General features: G+C 46.0%; 1 protein-coding gene across 1 annotated transcript in view; it reads left to right on the plus strand.

Annotated features, from left to right (window-relative positions):
• DGAT2 (diacylglycerol O-acyltransferase 2) overlaps positions 1 to 18306 on the plus strand; it is a 62344-nt gene that overhangs the window by 25562 nt on the left and 18476 nt on the right. The window contains exons 2-3 of the mRNA XM_081002313.1: positions 12159 to 12278; positions 16404 to 16511. Of these exons, the coding sequence (XP_080858439.1) occupies positions 12159 to 12278; positions 16404 to 16511 (228 nt within the window). The remainder of the gene's footprint in view (positions 1 to 12158; positions 12279 to 16403; positions 16512 to 18306) is intronic.

Consider the following 18306-nt stretch of genomic DNA (forward strand, 5'->3'; position numbering starts at 1 on the left):
GAAAGAGATCATTTCTGGGGTGCACACTATCCTGCGCTGTCTCTGCAGCTTTCTTATGGCACCTGGAAGCATAGATTTGATCCAAGGTGGGAAGAGTGCACCCAATTATTCTCTCCGCAGTCTTTACAACCCTGGACAGAATTGTTTTTTCCCTGGCTGTGCAGCTCCCAAACCACACACAGAGACCATAAGTTAATACCCTCTCCACAGTACAATGGTAAAATGCCATCAACAGGTCCTCTGAGAGATTTTTTTCCCGGAGGATTCTCACAAAATATAACCTCTGCTGTGACTTCTGGATTGGACTATTTCGGATTCTCTGCCACCCCACCTACTGTTAGCGAGTGCCAGAAAAAGTGTTGCGACAGTGAGAGCAGAATTAGCTGCTTATCCACGGGGACAGGTGACTCGTCAGGGGCTGGTTCTCAAATGTATGTCATTTCTTTCCTTGGCTGTATAGCAACCAGGTGGTGACTTGCATGGATGAATAAGCCTATTCTGGGTAGAAAACAGTGCTGTAGCGGGTGGCACTGTGGTCTAAACCACTGAGTCTCTTGAGCTTGACAATCGGAAGGTCAGTGGTTCGAATCCCCACGATGGAGTGAGCTACCGTTGCTCTGTCCCAGCTCCTGCCAACCTAGCAGTTCGAAAGCACACCTGTGCAAGTAGATAAATAGGTACCGCTGTGGTGGGAAGGTAAATGGCATTTCCATGCGCTCTGGTTTCCGTCACAGAGTCCTGTTGCGCCAGAAGTTTAGTCCTGCTGGCCACATGACCTGGAAAGCTGTCTTGCGGACAAATGCCGGCTCCCTCAGCCTGAAAGTGAGATGAGCGACGCAACCCCATAGTCGCCTTTGATTGGACTTAACCGTCCAGGTGTCCTTTACCTTACCTTTACCTTTTACTGTATGGTGGTACCTCGGGTTACAGACGCTTCAGGTTACAGACTCCGCTAACCTAGAAATAGTACCTCGGGTTAAGAACTTTGCTTCAGGATGAGAACAGAAATCATGCTCAGGAAGTGGGAGGCCCCATTAGCTAAAGTGATGCTTCAGGTTAAGAACAGTTTCAGGTTAAGAACGGCCCTCCGGAATGAATTAAGTTCTTAACCTGAGGCACCAATGTAGCTACGGGGGGCTAGCCAAGGTTTTTTTTTAGCCCCAGATGAAGCCTCCAGAGGAGCACCATTGAGACTCCCAGCCTGTGTGTGTTTTGTGTGCCAAACTGGGCTTTTGCCCCAGGTGAAATGAAGCCTGGTTTTTTGCCCCTTCACAAAGCATCCCATGCTCCCATCCTTCAGTGTTGGATGAGCAGGGCCAAATTTTGCAAATGTGGGGACCGGGGAGGGTTGTTGACCTCAGCGAAGCAAATTTTGAAAGGACTTGCCATTCTGGGTATACTGTCACATCTGGCAATGGGACGTTGCTGGGGTCTGTGTCGCGTCCGAAACCTGGTGGATTGGAGGAGACAAGAGCTCTGAGTCCTTCTCCCAGCCTCTCTCCAAGTACAGTGGTACCTCTGGTTGCGAACGGGATCCGTTGCGGAGGCCCATTCGCAACATGAAAAGAGCGCAACCCACAGCGGCACATTTGCGCACGAGTGGGTTACGATTCGCCGCTTCTGTGCATGCGCGTGATGTCATTTTGCGCTTCTGCGTATGCGTGAGTGGCGAAACCCGGAAGTAACCCTTTCCGGTACTTCCGGGTCGCCGTGGGACGTATCCTGAAAGAACGTAACAAGAAGCGGACGTAACATGAGGTACACTTGACTAACTCTAAAATCTGTTGCTTACTTCCATATTGCCAACGCAAAATCTAAAGATTTTGCGCTCTGATGGTTGGCTTTATGTCAGGGGTCAGCAAACTTTTTCAGCAGGTGGCCAGTCCACTTTCCCTCAGACCTTGTGGGGGGCCGGACTATATTTTGAAAAAAAATTATGAACGAATTCTTATGCCCCACAAATAACCCAGAAATGCATTTTAAATAAAAGGACACATTTTACTCATGTAAAAACACGCTGATTCCTGGACTGTCCACAGGCTGGATTTAGAAGGCAATTGGACCGGATCCGGCCCCTGGGCCTTAGTTTGCCTACCCAAGCTTCATGTAGGCATTGTTGCCCTACCTGACCTGGAATCCAGAATAATGGATCATTATCAAGTCTCTGCAAATGGAAGGTGACAAGTTCTCCAAACAAAGGGATTCTCTTTGTAATCCATCTGTTGTGGACTCCTCTACCCGGTTGTGTGGTTTCTGCCGGCCACATTCGGTGGCGTGTGGGGATGGATGGCGCAGCCTCCTGCTCCACATCATCTCCAGATGCTTGGGCCACTTCAAGCCCAACTGGCATGAGGTTCAAAACATCTGCAGGGCACCATGCTGGGGGAAGGCAGTTACTGTACTTTTCTGTCTATAAGACTATATTTATTCTTGAAAAACCATGCTAAAAAATTGGAATCGTCTTATACATGGGTAGTGCATAGGGTGGACGTTTGATTGGTTGCAGTCGCAGCTGTCAGCGGCTATTGTGCGTGTTATTGGTTGCTGCGCCAATGGGTGGTGTTGATTGGCTGACGCTGCAGCAATTGGGCGGGCGATCGCCAGCTTCTGCCAGCGAGGGGACAGACGGGAGGCGGATTTTGTGATGCATGTGGGTGAGCGATTTATGCCGCCCCCCCTCAAAAAAAAATGTTCAACAACCCTGTGTAATCTCCCCCCATTTTCTGAAATTTGAGTCCCCCAAAATAGGGGGCGTTTTATCCATGGGGGCGTCTTATAGACGGAAAAGTACAGTATATTGATGGTGATTTTATTTATTATTTATTGCATGTCATCATCGCTTTTAACCACAAATCTCAGAGTGACCAACAAAGATTATAAAATATAAAAAGTCATAAGATTCATAATAATATACTCAGAGGCTTAGAAAGCTTAGGAATTGCTGGTGTAGAATTATTATCTTTAATCTGTTTTAGTATGTTAGCTCTCTCTGCTTTTAATTTTTCCTGATTTCTTTGTTTTATCTTTTTGTAAAGCACTTTGAGGTATATGTGTGTGTTTGTTTGTTTTTTGCAATCAAGCGGTGTATAAATTTTATGATAAATAAAAAAATATATTGGAACTCCAATATACTAGAAGGATTGAAAGACACTTCTTGCAAATCTGATCATTTTAAAGGAATGTTTTAAAGCGGGATTGGAGTATTATTTCAGGTGTGGCTTCTTCTGCCATTAGCAGCTCTATGAAGAGGGCATAGAACTTTTTTGTTTGTTTGCTTTCTTGTGCCTTCAAGCTTACCTGTACACCTGGGAGTAAGTCCCCCTGAAATTATTGATGCAACTTCAGAGTCAAGTTGGATTCTGGTGTCCTGATGGAACATGATCCAGACCTCCAAACCCTCTAAGTCCAGGACATCCTACTTTGGTCCCATCTAGCCCAGACTCCATGGGAGCTCAGGTCAGGTCCAAGCTGGACTACCAGTGATCAGGTGCCAAGGATTTTAATCCTTTGAAAACTGAACCCTACACCTTTTATATAAAAGCTCAAAGGAGCTTATGCAATGCAGCTGTTGTTGTCGTTTAGTCGTGTCCGACTCTTCGTGACCCCCTGGACCAGAGCACGCCAGGCACTTCCACTGCCTCCCGCAGTTTGGTCAAACTCATGCTGGTAGCTTTGAGAACACTGTCCAACCATCTCGTCCTCTGTCATCCCCTTCTCCCAACATCAGGGTCTTTTCCAGGGAGTCTTCTCTTCTCCTGAGGTGGCCAAAGTATTGGAGCCTCAGCTTCAGGATCTGTCCTTCCAGTGAGTACTCAGGGCTGATTTCCTTAAGAATGGATAGGTTTGATCTTCTTGCAGTCCATGGGACTCTCAAGAGTCTCCTCCAGCACCATAATTCAAAAGCATCAATTCTTCGGCGATCAGCCTTTTATGGTCCAGCTCTCACTTCCATACATTACTACTGGGAAAACCATGGCTTTTACTATACGGACCTTTGTTAGCAAGGTGATGTCTCTGCTTTTTAAGATGCTGTCTAGGTTTGTCATTGCTTTTCTCCCAAGAAGCAGGCGTCTTTTAATTTCGTGACTGCTGTCACTAATGCAATGCAGCTAGCGCAACGCTATTTTTATGGCACTCGAGGAAGATCTACCTCCTGACCTCTGTATTGCCAATGTTTCTTCCACAGGATGATGATGATAATAATAATAAATTTTTATTTATACCCCGCCCTTCCCGGTTCAGAAAACCGGGCTCAGGGCAGCTAACAACAAATTTAAAACAATTGATGCAAGAAAAAGCAGCATAAAATATAGTATAAAACGTGGATAACAATAAATTCAGAATTCAAAAATCAATTTAGGGGGGAAATCCATCCAATAGACATTAGATGATCACCAGGGCTAGCTGGCTAAATTAGTCCTATTTGGGCCAGTGAGGAGACCAGGGGAGAATTAGCTGTGGGATCCCTCAGCTTAAAGAGAAAATCTTTAGAAAGATTTTTTCCTCCAAAAGCATTTTATTTTAAAAATCCAATTTAAATATAAAAAAACCTGTTTTTTTGTTTTTTTTTAAACCATTGATTTTTATCCACCCTGCTTTCCTGTGATCCCCATGTAAAGCTGAGAGATGGTGACTAACTCAAGGTAATCCAGTAAGATTTAGGGCTGAGTGTGTTACGAACCTGAGTCTCCCTGCCCTTATTCTGACACTTTAACCAGGACAGGACATTGATATCTAGATACCTATTCTAGGTATCAAGGTATCTAAGTAGCAAGACACACACCACAGCTCTGGAATGTAGCCATTGAAGGATGCTGAAGTCTTGTGCACAGATGGGGGGCAATTATGTTCTTGGATAATAATGTTTGTGGCACATTATTATTAATTTTGTATAATACCACCCTTCATCCGAAGATCAAAAGCCCGTCTGTGCGCCTGCTTCCTTGTTCCCTCTCCTGCTGCTTGACTTACAATATCACTAAACAAACCGATTAAAAATGAATGAAAAAGCCATTTAAGCTTCCAGTTACGCTGAGTTAAGGAGACAAACCCAGTAAAAGCAGCCTTTGGAGAATTTACTGCTATTGAGGGAAGAGGGAGATGTGGAACATTATCATCTCTCTTGCCCAGGGGTTCTTGTCGACTCAAAATTCTGCCCAAAATAAATCTCGAGGTGCAAGCCAAAAGAGAGAGGAACCTCCTGTCATTTGAAACCTGGTGCATTTATTTATTTAACAGGGTTTTTATACCACTTAATTATAACCTCTGAGTAACACTGTAAAATGCACATTAAAATTACTGATGAATTTAGATGTTTAAAAAAACTGCATGGGGGAAATGCAGAGAATACTTCACAAAACAGTGCCCTAAGATACATACCTGGACTTAATTAATGTCTGCAGGAGACTTTGTGGATATTTAAGTTATAATTAGAAAAACCTTAATAATTATTCATAAAGGAAACGGCTTATAAGAAGTAAATAAGGAGGCCAGATGCATGATAAAGGAAGTATTTTATTCGGTTGTTTGTATTGTTGTATGTTATGCTTATTATATGTTACGTTCACGTTTAATGAGGGTGGATTTCTGTACAGTGGTACCTCGGGTTACATACGCTTCAGGTTACATACGCTTCAGGTTACAGACTCCGCTAACCCAGAAATAGTGCTTCAGGTTAAGAACTTTGCTTCAGGATGAGAACAGAAATCGTGCTCCGGCGGCACGGTGGCAGTGGCAGCAGGAGGCCCCATTAACTAAAGTGGTGCTTCAGGTTAAGAACAGTTTCAGGTTAAGTACGGACCTCCAGAACAAATTAAGTACTTAACCCGAGGTACCACTGTATTGGGTGGGTGTGTTTATGTTGTAAATAAAATTTCCAATTAAAGAAACAACCTGCTTTTTTTTACGTTTTGAAAAATGTGAGGTTAACTTGTTTTTTAAAAATGCATATTGTGAAATAAAACATTGAAACACATTTTTAAATTTACATGTCTGTGTTACATTTGTGTAAATCAAGTCCCCCCCCCCCCAAGCTGGTGATGAAAACAGTCACAATTGCCTTGTTCCTGGCTTTGCGAATAGTTAAACCGAACAGCAAATTCTGGTCTCCAAGAGTCATCTTGGGATTTCCTGTCTCTCGGGGATCCGTCAGTGTGTAACTTCCTCTGTGCCCATTTATGGATGGACGAAAGCTGCTTGCAAACAAGGAGCGTGGATTGGATTGGTTTGGTTTGGGGGAGGTGTTAGCCGAATCCTCCCCTTTCCATAGTCCATCTGCTGAAAAGTTCAAGCGCCTGTGGAATCTTGCAACGTAAGGAAACAAAAAGTTGGCAGGGATCTCGTGGCTCAATCTCAGGCCTTCTGTTTTGCTGATCTTTGGGACCAAGGCTATTTGAAAGGCCCTTGACTTTTGGCGTTGCTGTTTTCTCCCCATAACTGGCAAGTCCCCTGTCCACATGGGCAAGGAATGCCACAGCGATGGAATTGCGTCCATGTGGCTCCTTTGCAGATTACTTACTTGCAGGGATTCCTGCACCACCACCCTCTTGGTCTGCCGTATGTATGACTTTCTCACATGGGACCAAGCTTAGACATGGCAGCTTGTTCTTGTGTAAAGCTGCATTTTGTGGGAATGTTCAGGGAGGCAGGAGAGGATATATTGCTGATTAATATCTTTCCTAACTTGCGCTTGCAAGTTCTATAACTTAGCAGAGTTTTACATTCCCCTTTTTAAATGCACAGCAGATAGCGGGTTGCAGGCTTGTTTAAGCCTCTTACTATTAGTTTCCCGGTAAGTTCCCTTATGGGACGCGGGTGGCGCTGTGGGTTAAACCACAGAGCCTAGGGCTTGCCGATCAGAAGGTCGGCGGTTCGAATCCCCACGATGGGGTGAACTCCCGTTGCTCGGTCCCTGCTCCTGCCAACCTAGCAGTTCGAAAGCACATAGATCAATAGGTACCCCTCTGGCGGGAAGCTAAACGGTGTTTCCGTGCGCTACTCTGGTTCACCAAAAGTGGCTTTGTCATGCTGGCCACATGACCCAGAAAAACTGTCTGCGGACAAACGCCGGCTCCCTCGGTCTATAGAACAAGATGAGCGTGCAACCCCAGAGTCGTCCGCGCTTGGACCTAACAGTCAGGGGTCCCTTTACCTTTTAGGTTCCCCTATATCCCTCTTTAAACAAGACTTTGACATGTATATAAAAGAAGTTTGCTCACATCATCAGTTTACAGTTGGATCCCTGAAGGCAGACTTAGTTACAAATACAGTGGTGCCTCGCAAGATGAAATTAATTCGTTCCACAAGTTTTTTCATCTTGCAAGTTTTTTCGTCTTGCGAAGCACGGTTTCAATTTTTTCAAAAAAATCTTCAAAAACCTCAAAAAAAGGCTACCACACCGCGTGCTATGAGTTGCTCCCCGAAGTCAAGTCGCAACTGCACCTCTTCAAGCAATGCACCCTGTATTACTGTAACGGTTTTAAGAAAAAGGAAACAAACTTGCAAGACGTTTCCGTCTTGCGAAGCAAGCCCATAGGGAAATTTGTCTCGCGAAGCAACTCAAAAAAGGAAAAACTCTTTCGTCTTGCGAGTTTTTCGTCTTGAGAGACATTCGTCTTGCAAGGTACCACTGTATGTACATGTGGATCTGCCCCATATGGGGGGTTTGATCCCAGTGACTGCAGACTGGCAGTCATTGCAGTTCACACGACGAAAGGAAGATGGAAAAGAGAGGGAGGAGGGCTGCGTGCCTTGTGCTTTTGTTACCTGCACAGGTAAGGTCACGCCCACCTCTAAAAAGTAAAGGTAAAGGGACCCCTGATTGTTAAGTCCAGTTGCGGACGACTCTGGGGTTGTGTTGCTCATCTTGCTTTACAGGCCGAGGGAGCCAGCGTTTGTCTGCTGTCATGTGGCCAGCAGGACTAAGCCGCTTCTGGCAAAACCAGAGCAGCGCATGGAAACACCGTTTACCTTCCCGCCGGAGCGATACCTTTTTACTTGCATTTTTTGGAGTTCTTTCAAACTGCTGGGTTGGCAGGAGCTGGGACCGAGCAACAGGAGCTCACCCCATCACAGGGATTCGAACCGCCGACCTTCTGATCGGCAAGCCCAAGAGTCCCACGCCCACCTCTAGTCACATGCAAAAGGAAGTATGTCCCAGCCCAGGAGGAAACAGGAAGTTCCGACTGGCTGGACCAAACATCCCCTTGCATGTCCACTCTAGGAAAACAAGGAATGTTGTATTGACTGCTACTTATGGATCACATCCCACACATTTTGAGTTTGGATGTGCCCCATGGGAAGCCCAAGATTGACCCCTCTTCCACTGTGAAGGGTGATGAGCTGGCATCCAACTTGCCAGGCGCGTTGCATCCAGCTGTTTGAAAACATGCGCTCTTGGGCAGAGTTAGGATCTGCTGCGGTTCCCTGACAAGCGCAAACTCATGTAATGTAAGAAACGTGAAACCAGCATTCGAAATCCGCCAAGTGCCAGGCACATTTTGCACCTGGCTATCGGCAACTTCTGACCAAGTGAAGATGCTTGGGCGGCAGGATGGCACCTGACGTCTCCCCCATCTGGAGGTGCATGCCTGGGGGTCCTTGGATTGGGGCTGTTTTCACACGCTAAAAACGCATCCAGTAGAATTCTACCTGTGATCTTTTATCTGCACAATCGGAATGAATTTCAAGAACCCCAAAGTTGTATTGAAAAAGACGACTTTTGAGCCGTCTGTTCCCAAAATTGCAAGAAGACATTCCGTTAAGGCAACTGTAAAATGGGTGGTGCTGTGGGTTAAACCACAGAGCCTAGGACCTGCTGATCAGAAGGTCGGCGGTTCGAATCCCCCCAACGGGGTGAGCTCCCGTTGCTCGGTCCCTGCTCCTGCCAACCTAGCAGTTCGAAAGCACGCCAAAGTGCAAGTAGATAAATAGGGACCGCTCTGGCAGGAAGGTAAACGGTGTTTCCGTGCGCTGCTCTGCTTTGCCAGAAGCGGCTTAGTCATGCTGGCCACATGACCTGGATGCTGTATGCCGGCTCCCTTGGCCAATAAAGCGAGATAAGCGCTGCAACCCCAGAGTCGGTCATGACTGGACCTAATGGTCAGGGGTCCCTTTACCTTTACCTTTAACCCTGGTTCACCTAGCTTATACACCTGAGTTTCTAACACTGCTTGGACTTGGGGTGAGGTTGAAGGAAGGCTGCGTACAGTGGTATCTTGGTTTACGAACTTAATCCGTTCTGGAAGTCCGTTCTTAAACCAAAGCCGTTCTTAAACCAAGGTGCGCTTTCCCTAATGAGGCCTCCTGCCGCCGGTGCCCTTCCACCGTTTGGATTACATTCGTAGACCGAGGTAAAGTTCGCTAACTCCGGAACACCTTCTTCCGGTTTTGCGGAGTTCGTATACCGAATAGTTCGTTAGCAGGGCTGTTCGTAGACCGAGGTACCACTGTATTGGGCTTGTAACGTTTTCTGTGAGCCTTTTTAAGGAGAATGCTGCAAACGAGGGTGTTGAGACCGTGCTCACAGGCGTTGTCAGTAGATTTCAGCTGTGAACAGAACTGGTTTATGCTTCTTTATAAAGAGACTGGGCAGATTATCACGGACAATGTGGTCTATCGCTGACTAGACCAGCTGAATACCAGTTCCAAGACTTTGAATTAATGTTCTCCTTGTGATCATCTCAGAGGCATCTGATCTGCCTTTGTGAGACAGAATGCTGGATCCTTGGCATGATCCAGCCAGGGTGGTTATGTCTTGTTGGATCTGCTTTATTGCAAAAATTAGGCACAAGTTCTGCATATATTTATTTTTCAAGTGGCTTTTATGCTGTCCGTCTGCCAATGGCTCCCAAGAGCAGCTAGCATACAAAAAACAAATATTTCTTGCATGCCTTTTGAAAAGAAAAAAAGGACGCTGAATAAACATGACTACAAATACATAAAGTGTTTTTTTAAAAACAGCCACAAACTGCTACCTACATAGTATTAAAGCAACACCACCTTATAAAAATAACGAAATCGCCGCCATTAAGAAATTGCCAATTGTTAACAAAAAACAGATTATGGGTTTCACTGCATACCATTAAATGCCTGGGAGCAGGGTCTAGAACCTGGGTCTCCAGCTGTTTTTGGATGGTTTCGTGGGAGCCGATTGAAATTAAATCCTTCGAAGACAGAGGTCCTGTGGCTGGGTTGGGATGGCATGGGGATGAGGGACCAACTCCCTTCTCTTGCGGGGGCCCAATTAGTGTCATTGCCTTCTGTTAAGAGTTTAGGTGTAATCCCTGACGCCTCCCTTTCCATGGAGGCGCAAGTTACAGCAACAGCCAAGGCGACATTTTTCCACATTCGCCGCATCAAGCAGTCGGTCCCTTCCCTTTCCCGCCCCGACCTGGCCACAGTGATCCATGCGACGGTCACCTCCAGGTTTGACTACTGTAACTGGCTCTACGTGGGGCTGCCCTTGAAGCTGTCCCAGAAACTCCAGCGGGTGCAAAATGCTGCAGCGAGGCTCCTCACGGGGTCTCTGCCATGGGAGCATATTCACCCAGTGCTTTACCAGTTGCACTGGCTCCCGGTGGAGTACAGGGTCAGATTTCAGGTGCTGGTTTTGATCTTAAAAGCCCTTTGTGGCTTAGGGCCCTCGTACCTACAGGACCGCCTCTCCTGGTATGCCCCACGGAGGACCTTAAGGGCCCAGGACCCTAGAGAGCCCGGGGAGCCCTAAGGAAGTCAGATTAGCCTCAACCAGAGCCAGGGCCTTCTCAGTGATGGCTCCGGCCTGGTGGAACGCTCTGTCCCATGAGACCAGGGCCTTGCAAGATCTGATTTCTTTCTGCAGGGCCTGTAAGGCAGAGTTGCTCTGCCTGGCCCTTGGCTTGGAGTCAGTTTGATTCCCTCTCCCTCTTTCTTTTTTCCTTTCTCCTCCTGTGATGAGGCTGCATTTCAATGTTTTAATGTTGTATTTTAATATTGTTTTTTAAGTTGTATTTTAATATTGTTTTTTAAGTTGTATTTCAATCAACTTGTTTTTATTATTGCTTGTTAGCCACCCTGAGCCCGGCCTTGGCTGGGGAAGGCAGGGTATAAATCAGATTTATTATTATTATTATCCATGACTACTGGTCCTGCTAGCTAGGGATGATGGGAGTTGTAGTCCAAAAACCAGCTGGAAACCCAAGTTTGGGAAACCCTGCTCTAGACCTAATCCTTTGACTAGGGGTAGGTAGTCAAAGTGGTACCCTCCAGTTGTTGTTGGACTACAATTCCTATCATTCCTGGTCAATGTCCATGCTGGCTAAGGCTGATGGAAGTTGTAGTCCAACGACTTCTGCCGTTCACCTCATTGGCTACCCCTGGCCGAGTCCTTCTCGGGAGGTCATGGCGTGGTGGGTGGGGCTTATGGGCACGCCTGGAAGAAGTGGACCATTTGGATCCCCATCGTTCTGCCCGGACACTGAGGTCCAGGTCCGAGGGTCTTTCCAGGTCGAAGGGTCTTCTGGCGGTTCCCTCCCTGCAAGAAGCCAAGTTACAGGGAACCAGGCAGAGGGCCTTCTCGGTACTGGCACCCGCCCTGTGGAACGCCCTCCCACCAGATGTCAAAGAGAACAACAACTGCCAGAGTTTTAGAAGACATCTGAAGGCAGCCCTGTTTAGGGAAGCTTTTAATGTTTAATAGACTATTGTATTTTAATATTCTGTTGGAAGCTGCCCAGAGTGGCTGGGGAAACCCAGCCAGATGGGCGGGATATAAATAATACATTAATAATAAATAATAATAATAATAATAATAATAATAATAATAATAATAATAATAAATTATATTTATATCCTGCCCTCCCCAGCCCTGGCTCTAGTTGAGGCCAACCTAAACTCTCTGTGGCCTGGGACCTTCAGGATGTTTTTATTTGAAGACCGTAAGTTCCTCTGTCCCATTATTATTATTATTATTAATGCCAGGATGTGTAGCCCAGTTTCCCTTTCACGCAGAGGACCAACAAGTAAATAGGACCATGGTTTATATGTCTTAATTCCTACAATCAGAAAGCGACTGCAATTTTGAGACTCTGTGCATACTTTTCTGCTTTTCGTTTCTGCCAAAGGACCTGGTGACCAATCCTTTCTCCTTTTCTCTCCCCCCCCGCCCTTTCTCTCTCCAGGCACGGGGTCCGGTATCCTCTCCGCGTTTCAGGATCTGTCCTGGCTGTCTAAGTCTAAAGTAGAGAAGCAACTGCAGATCATCTCAGTACTACAATGGGTGCTGAGTTTCCTCATCATGGGTAAGCCGAGTGCCTTTCTGTTTTCTGTCTGCGGTTGGTTGGCAGGTCTGTTTTTAAACCATGTCTGTGTCAGGAGCTCAGCCTACACTCGAGTCGGACCCTGGCAGAGACACATGCTTGACTGGCATGTTCCCTCCCTCCGGGTCGATCGTTCAGGAGCTTCAAAAGCTTTCTTCTGCCCGAACATCCCAGTGACCGATGCCAACCGACACCGGCACACTGAGGGATCCGCAGAGTTTGTGCATCATGCGTAACAGACCTCAGCAACTCAGCATTTTGGCTAATCTGCTTTATTTACATATAAACACACAGGGAGCGGGACGCGGGTGGCACTGTGGGTTAAATCACAGAGCCTAGGATTTGCCGATCGGAAGGTTGGTGGTTCAAATCCCCGCAACGGGGTGAGCCCCCATTGCTCGGTCCCTGCTCCTGCCAACCTAGCAGTTCGAAAGCACGTTAAAGTGCAAGTAGATAAATAATGACCGCTCCGGCGGGAAGGTAAACGGCGTTTCCGTGAGCTGCTCTGCTGACCACATGACCCGGAAGCTGTATGCCAGCTCCCTCGGCCAATAAAGCGAGACGAGCGCCGCAACCCCAGAGTCGGCCACGACTGGACCTAATGGTCAGGGGTCCCTTTACCTTTAACTTTACACAGGGGGAACTGCAACATGGCTCCCTCTCTCTCTAGCATTAGACAGCAAAGAGAAAAAAAAGGACAATAATTCCCACTTCACGGAACACAGTAACACAAACATCCTGTTTCCGTCACTTCCCACTCTATGGAGTCAAAACATATACTGTCATGTGTAAGACAACAATCCCATGACTGCAATCACAGAGCAGGAATGCTAACAGTCTGTGCATCTCCAGCCAAGGGGATCGTAGACTCATAGGACTGAAGAATTGGAAAGGGACCCTGAGGGGGCTGGACTAGATGAACCTTGGGGTTCCTTCTGACTCTACCATTCCATGATTCTACCTGTGTACAGAAGGCTAGTTTCTAGACACACTCAAAAGCAACCAAGAAGAATTGAAGGACACATTCTAGCCAGATAGAAGTGGCTGGGGAAGCCCAGCCAGTTGTTGTTGTTGTTACTGAAGCACTCCAATGGAGAGGAAAGCAGGGCTGGCAACAGGTGTGTCCTGGTAGGGAATCCGCAGGACCATGTTTGGCCCCTGGGTGTGGTGTGAAGTTCCTCATTCGTGTTCTACAGGGTTTTTACAAAGCACATTTTGTTTTATGCTTAGATTCCCCCAACCCCAGTCAATTGAGAAATAGTGTCTTACTGGTCCGACTGCACTGGCTACCAATTGGTTTCCGGGCCCAATTCAAAGTGCTGGTTTTGACCTATAAAGTTTAGGACCACAATACCTCAAGGACTGTCTCTTTCCATATGAACCTACCCGAATCCTGAAATCATCTTCTGAGGCCGTTCTTCATGTGCCGCCTCCTTGAGAGGTCCGGAGGGTGGCAACATGAGAACATGCAGTGGCTCCCTGTCTATGGAATGTTCTCCCCAGGGAAGTTCGCCTGGCGCCTTCATTATACACCTTTAGGCGCCAGGCAAAATGTTCCTTTTTAACCAGGCCTTTGGTTCACCTAACTGACATCCTATACCCTTTTAAAATGTGCCTTTTTTGCGGGCAGTGTTATTGAGTTATTGTTTTTATTTTGATTTTATATATTGTGATCTTTTCTGTGAACCGCCCTGAGACCTTTGGGTATAGGGTGGTATAATAATAATAATAATAATAATAATAATAATAATACCTCTTGTAGAACTGGAGCTAGGGTAGGTAGCCGTGTTGGTCTGCCATAGTCGAAACAAAATAAAAAATATCCTTCCAGTAGCGCTAAGTTTGTTATTGGTATGAGCTTTCATATGCATGCACACTTATCTGAAGAAGTGTGCATGCACACGAAAGCTCATACTAATAACACCAGCCTGTTAGCCTGAGCTGCACTGGCTGCGGCTGATTGGGAGTTGTAGTTTGGGATGATGGAGAAATTCGAATTGGTTCTTATTCAAATGCAAGCCTACCTAAGTCCCACTTTCCGAAACAAGAAGCAAACGAAAACACACCTGTCCTTTTGAAATTTGCACTTCTCTGAATTTTGCCAGGCAGTTCTCCCACCAAGTAACGCATAGCAAACTGCATGTACCGGGTGGGCAAAGTGTGTACATAAATGCACATGTGGGTGAAAATAACATATTAAAAGGCATTACCGTAAGGGGAAATGTGTGTGCGTCTTATGGAGCGAATGCAGGGGGGAGGCAGGCAGGAAAAGCCCTCAAGAGCCGCACACAAGCTTGGCGCAGTTCTTGCGGGCTTTTCCTCAGGAGGGAGAAGGGACTGATGCGGTCAGTCAGTCCCTTCTCCCTCCTCGTAGAAAAGCCCACAGGAGCTGCGTGCTCCTTAAAGGGTTAAATATACCTTTTTGAAGAAACCAGAGGCCTTTCTTCTGGGCATAGTCGGCCAATCAGTGTTAAAGAAGGACAGAACTTTCTTTATGTATGCTACAACAGCAGCAAGAATACTTATTGCAAAGCACTGGAAGACACAAGACCTACCCACACTGGAGGAATGGCAGATGAAAATGATGGACTATATGGAATTGGCGGAAATGACTGGCAGAATCTGAGACCAGGGAGAAGAGTCGGTGGAAGAAGATTGGAAGAAATTTAAAGACTACTTACAGAAATATTGTAAAATTAATGAATGTTAGAATGATGACGGATTGAAGTTAAGCGGTTTCTAGCGGTAATGGTATTTAAAAAATATGGAAAAATTGGTTTTTAACATGTAAAAATTTAATGTTATAATTTATCAAGATTAAAGATTAGGATTAAAAAGGAGGGAAAGGAATTGCTGGATTAACATATTGAATTGGAATACAAAAGAGGGAGGTATGAGGAGGTCCGGGAAACAAGTAAATGTAAAAGAAGTGATGAAAAGATGGAATTGTTTTTAACTGTTTTTTCTTTTTTGTATTTTGTATTTTTCCTTTTTATTGTTAATTTTCTTATTAATGTGATTTTTCTTCTTTTGAAATTTTAATAAATATTATATATATATATATATATATATATATATATATATATATATATATAAAGGGTGCACAGCTCCTGTGCGCTTTTGCGGGAGGTGGGGGTATTGCCACAGCCGCGCGTAGCCTTTCCCGGCTGGAGAGGTTGCGCGCGGCTAAAGAGGAAGCCAAGTCTTGGCTTCTTTAGCCGCTTCTTTAGACTTTAGCCAAGTATTGGCTTCTTTAGCCACTAGCAGCCCCTCCGGCCGGGAGAGGCTGCGCGCAGCTATGGCAGAAGCCAAGACAGTGAGCGGGATGGATCTTTGGGGCTGGGGGGGGGGACCCGGGCTTCCCCCGGCAGCCCCAGAAGCTCTGGGAGAAGCGGACAGGCTTTTTTTCTTGATTTCCCCTCTAAAAACTAGGTGCGCCTTATGGTCCGGTGCACCTTATGGAGTGAAAAATACGGTATATCGCATGGGTTAATTTTTCAACAAGGGCTTCATTTCCCAACACCAACAAACTGCTGTGGAAGCTTTGTTCCATGTTTAGGGAATTTTTTAATGTCTGATGCTGTATTGTTTTTAATATTCAGTTGGAAGCTGCCCACAGTGGCTGGGGAAACCCAGCCAGATGGGCGGGGTATAAATAAATTATTATTATTATTATTATTATTATTATTATTATTATTATTAAACTGAAGCTTTGAAAAATGAGAATCTGATATTGGCACGTTCTTGGCACAAATGTAAGCCTTGAAAAATGAGAATCTGATAGTGGCACATCCTAAAGTTGAAAACATCTGGGAGCGTGTGACCCAGGTAGACTCTGAAGCCGGCCAGTAATATCTCTTCGGAGTAACCTGAGGTGGCTTTGGAGAAAGCTTTTTTTGGATGAATCTGTGCAGGAGGCTTAGCCGGTCGGCTGTGATGTCACTTAAGCCTTAAACAACACAATCCGATTTAGCTTGGCCGGGCAGGGGAGGCAGGCAAAGAGCGAGGCAGAAGGGTTCAAGAGGCGAGGGTGTGTGTTTGTATGCCAGGACAAATCCCTTCTTAGCAAAATGAGTTAATTCTCCTTGTTCTTCATCTCTGCCCTAGGTGTGGCCTGCACTGTTATCCTCATGTATATCCTCTGTACGGACTGCTGGCTGATTGCAGCCGCGTACCTGGCCTGGCTCGTGTTTGACTGGAACACTCCGAAGAAAGGTAGGCGAATCTCTTCAGTTGGCAGAGCGGGAGACTCGACGTTTCAAGGCTGGGGGTTCGAGCCCCACATTGGGCAAAAAGATTCCTGCATTGCAGCGGGTTGGATTAGATGACCCTCAGGCAGAGCTGCCAACGTTTCCCCTTTTTTAAGGGAAATCCCCTAATTCCGAATAGGATTCCTCACAAGAAAAGGGGAAAGTTGACAGCTATGCCCTCAGGGTCCCTTCCAACAATACAGTGGTACCTCGGGTTACATACGGTTCAGGTTACAGATACTTCCAAGTTACAGACTCTGCTAACCCAGAAATAATACCTCGGGTTAAGAACTTTGCTTCAGGATGAGAACAGAAATCGTGCTCCGGCGGCAGCGGGAGGCCCCATTAGCTAAAGTGGTGCTTCAGGTTAAGAACAGTTTCAGGTTAAGAATGGACCTCCGGAACGAATTAAGTTCTTAACCCGAGGTACCGCTGTACAATTCTATGATTTTATGCATCAAGGTGGAGGCAGATGTGGTCCGTATCCCTTGCACACAAGCTGGGCGCCAAGTCTGCTTCATCCCAAATCCATGCAGATTTTTTTAAGAGGGGAAAATCTTCATGCTTTCCAAGCCTTTGAACCAGGCATAGGCAAACACAGTCCTCCAGATGTTTTGGGACTACAACTCCCATCATCCCTAGCTAAGAGAACCAGTGGTCAGGGATGATGGGAGTTGTAGTCCCAAAACATCTGAAGGGCCAAGTTTGGCCATGCCTGCATTTAGAGGATGCAGAGCAAAATGTCTCCAGTATGCTGAAGACACACAGCTCTAGCTCTGCATAACATCTGAATCGGGCATGGACCAGGGTCTGGGTTCAGTGATGAGCTGCTTGAGGGCCATTAAAGCATCTTAAAAAGCAGAAACAGCACCTTGCCAACAAAGGTCCGTCTAGTTAAAGCTATGGTTTTCCCAGTAGTGATGTATGTGTTATATAGAACTGGAAAGTTGTTTAGTTTTATTTTATTTTATTTTTATTTGCTCAACACACAACAAAAAAAGGACAAAATGAACCATAGTGAAAGTACCGTCAGTTGCGCCTAAGTTTCATAATCAATAAACTGTAATGGTCTCTTCTTTATAAACCCGACTTCCCATCTACTCCATAAATCAAATTGCCATTCTTTACTGCCCAAATATCAACAACCTCAGATATGCAGATGACACAACCTTGATGGCTGAAAGTGAGGAGGAATTAAAGAACCTTTTAATGAGGGTGAAATAGGAGAGCACAAAATATGGTCTGAAGCTCAACATCAAAAAAACGAAGATCATGGCCACTGGGCCCATCACCTCCTGGCAAATAGAAGGGGAAGAAATGGAGGCAGTGAGAGATTTTACTTTCTTGGGCTCCATAATCACTGCAGATGGTGATAGCAGTCACGAAATTAAGACGCCTGAAAAGCACTGACAAACCTAGACAGCATCTTAAAAAGCAGAGACATCACCTTGCCGACAAAGGTCCGTATAGTCAAAGCTATAGTTTTCCCAGTAGTGATGTATGGAAGTGAGAGCTGGACCATAAAGAAGGCTGATCGCCGAAGAATGGATGCTTTTGAATTATGGTGCTGGAGGAGACTCTTGAGAGTCCCATGGACTGCAAGAAGATCAAACCGATCCATTCTGAAGGAAATCAGCCCTGAGTGCTCATTGGAAGGACAGATCCTGAAGCTGAGGCTCCAATCCTTTGGCCACCTCATGAGAAGAGAAGACTCCCTGGAAAAGACCCTGATGTTGGGAAAGATGGAGGGCACAAGGAGA

The sequence above is a fragment of the Podarcis pityusensis genome (assembly GCF_964106645.2).
Source record: "Podarcis pityusensis genome assembly, chromosome: 4".
Lineage (NCBI taxonomy): Eukaryota > Metazoa > Chordata > Lepidosauria > Squamata > Lacertidae > Podarcis > Podarcis pityusensis.